General features: G+C 38.3%; 1 protein-coding gene across 4 annotated transcripts in view; it reads left to right on the forward strand.

Moving 5' to 3' along the window:
- The window catches only part of ptprja (protein tyrosine phosphatase receptor type Ja), a 38502-nt gene continuing 37825 nt past the window's right edge, over nt 1-677 (forward strand). For 2 of the 4 annotated variants that reach the window (XM_067438975.1, XM_067438985.1), the window contains exon 1: nt 6-228. In XM_067438975.1, the coding sequence (XP_067295076.1) occupies nt 160-228 (69 nt within the window). In that variant the 5' untranslated portion in view covers nt 6-159. Of the gene's footprint in view, nt 229-677 lie in introns of all 4 variants that reach the window. The other 2 variants (XM_067438993.1, XM_067438965.1) reach the window with 2 other exon arrangements.

Below are 677 nucleotides of genomic sequence, written 5' to 3' on the forward strand. Positions count from 1 at the left end.
AAGAGAAAAGAGTCGCAAAGAGGAAAGTTCAAGAGCACCTGAAGCAGGAATGAGCAGCATCGCAGTGCAGTGTACACAATAGAGACAGCTTTTAGATTACAACTGAGACATTAACCAAATAATGAAATGACATAACCCTTTTCCTTTCTTTTTTACATTATGGGTCAGCATTATTTACTTCAGGCCAGTGTCTTCCGTGCAACTGTCTTGTTTGCTGTTCTCGTCTCGGTAAGTGTACAAGTGTTTTGTTGATGTCCGCGCTCGTCTCCCTTTTCAAAGCTGATACTTTTTGAAGTATATAGCCTACTGGTTTCGTTTCTCTATTCTCTACTGGTTTCATGCTTGGCTATATGACATCCTGTGTGTCTGTGTGAGTGAGTGAACTTGAAGTTCTCAAGATTAAGTTTAACTGTTTCACGCTGTTTTGAACTTATATTTACGTTCTGTTGTGTAGGCTACTTTGCAATACAATGAAGCTATCTGACGTGTGCGTTTCATGAGATGTATAAAATAACAGTAATGCTAAATTCAGTTGAAATGAAGACACATTTATGCAAATTGACACATTATTTTTTGAACTGATTCAAAAGTGGTTCATGGAAACTGGTAACTTTTGTTCCTACTTACAAACTCTTCCCCAAAACTCTTGACCACACAGTGCACAGCAGTAAGCTGAT

The sequence above is a fragment of the Pseudorasbora parva genome, chromosome 1 (genome assembly GCF_024679245.1).
Source record: "Pseudorasbora parva isolate DD20220531a chromosome 1, ASM2467924v1, whole genome shotgun sequence".
NCBI classification, from domain to species: Eukaryota; Metazoa; Chordata; class Actinopteri; order Cypriniformes; family Gobionidae; genus Pseudorasbora; species Pseudorasbora parva.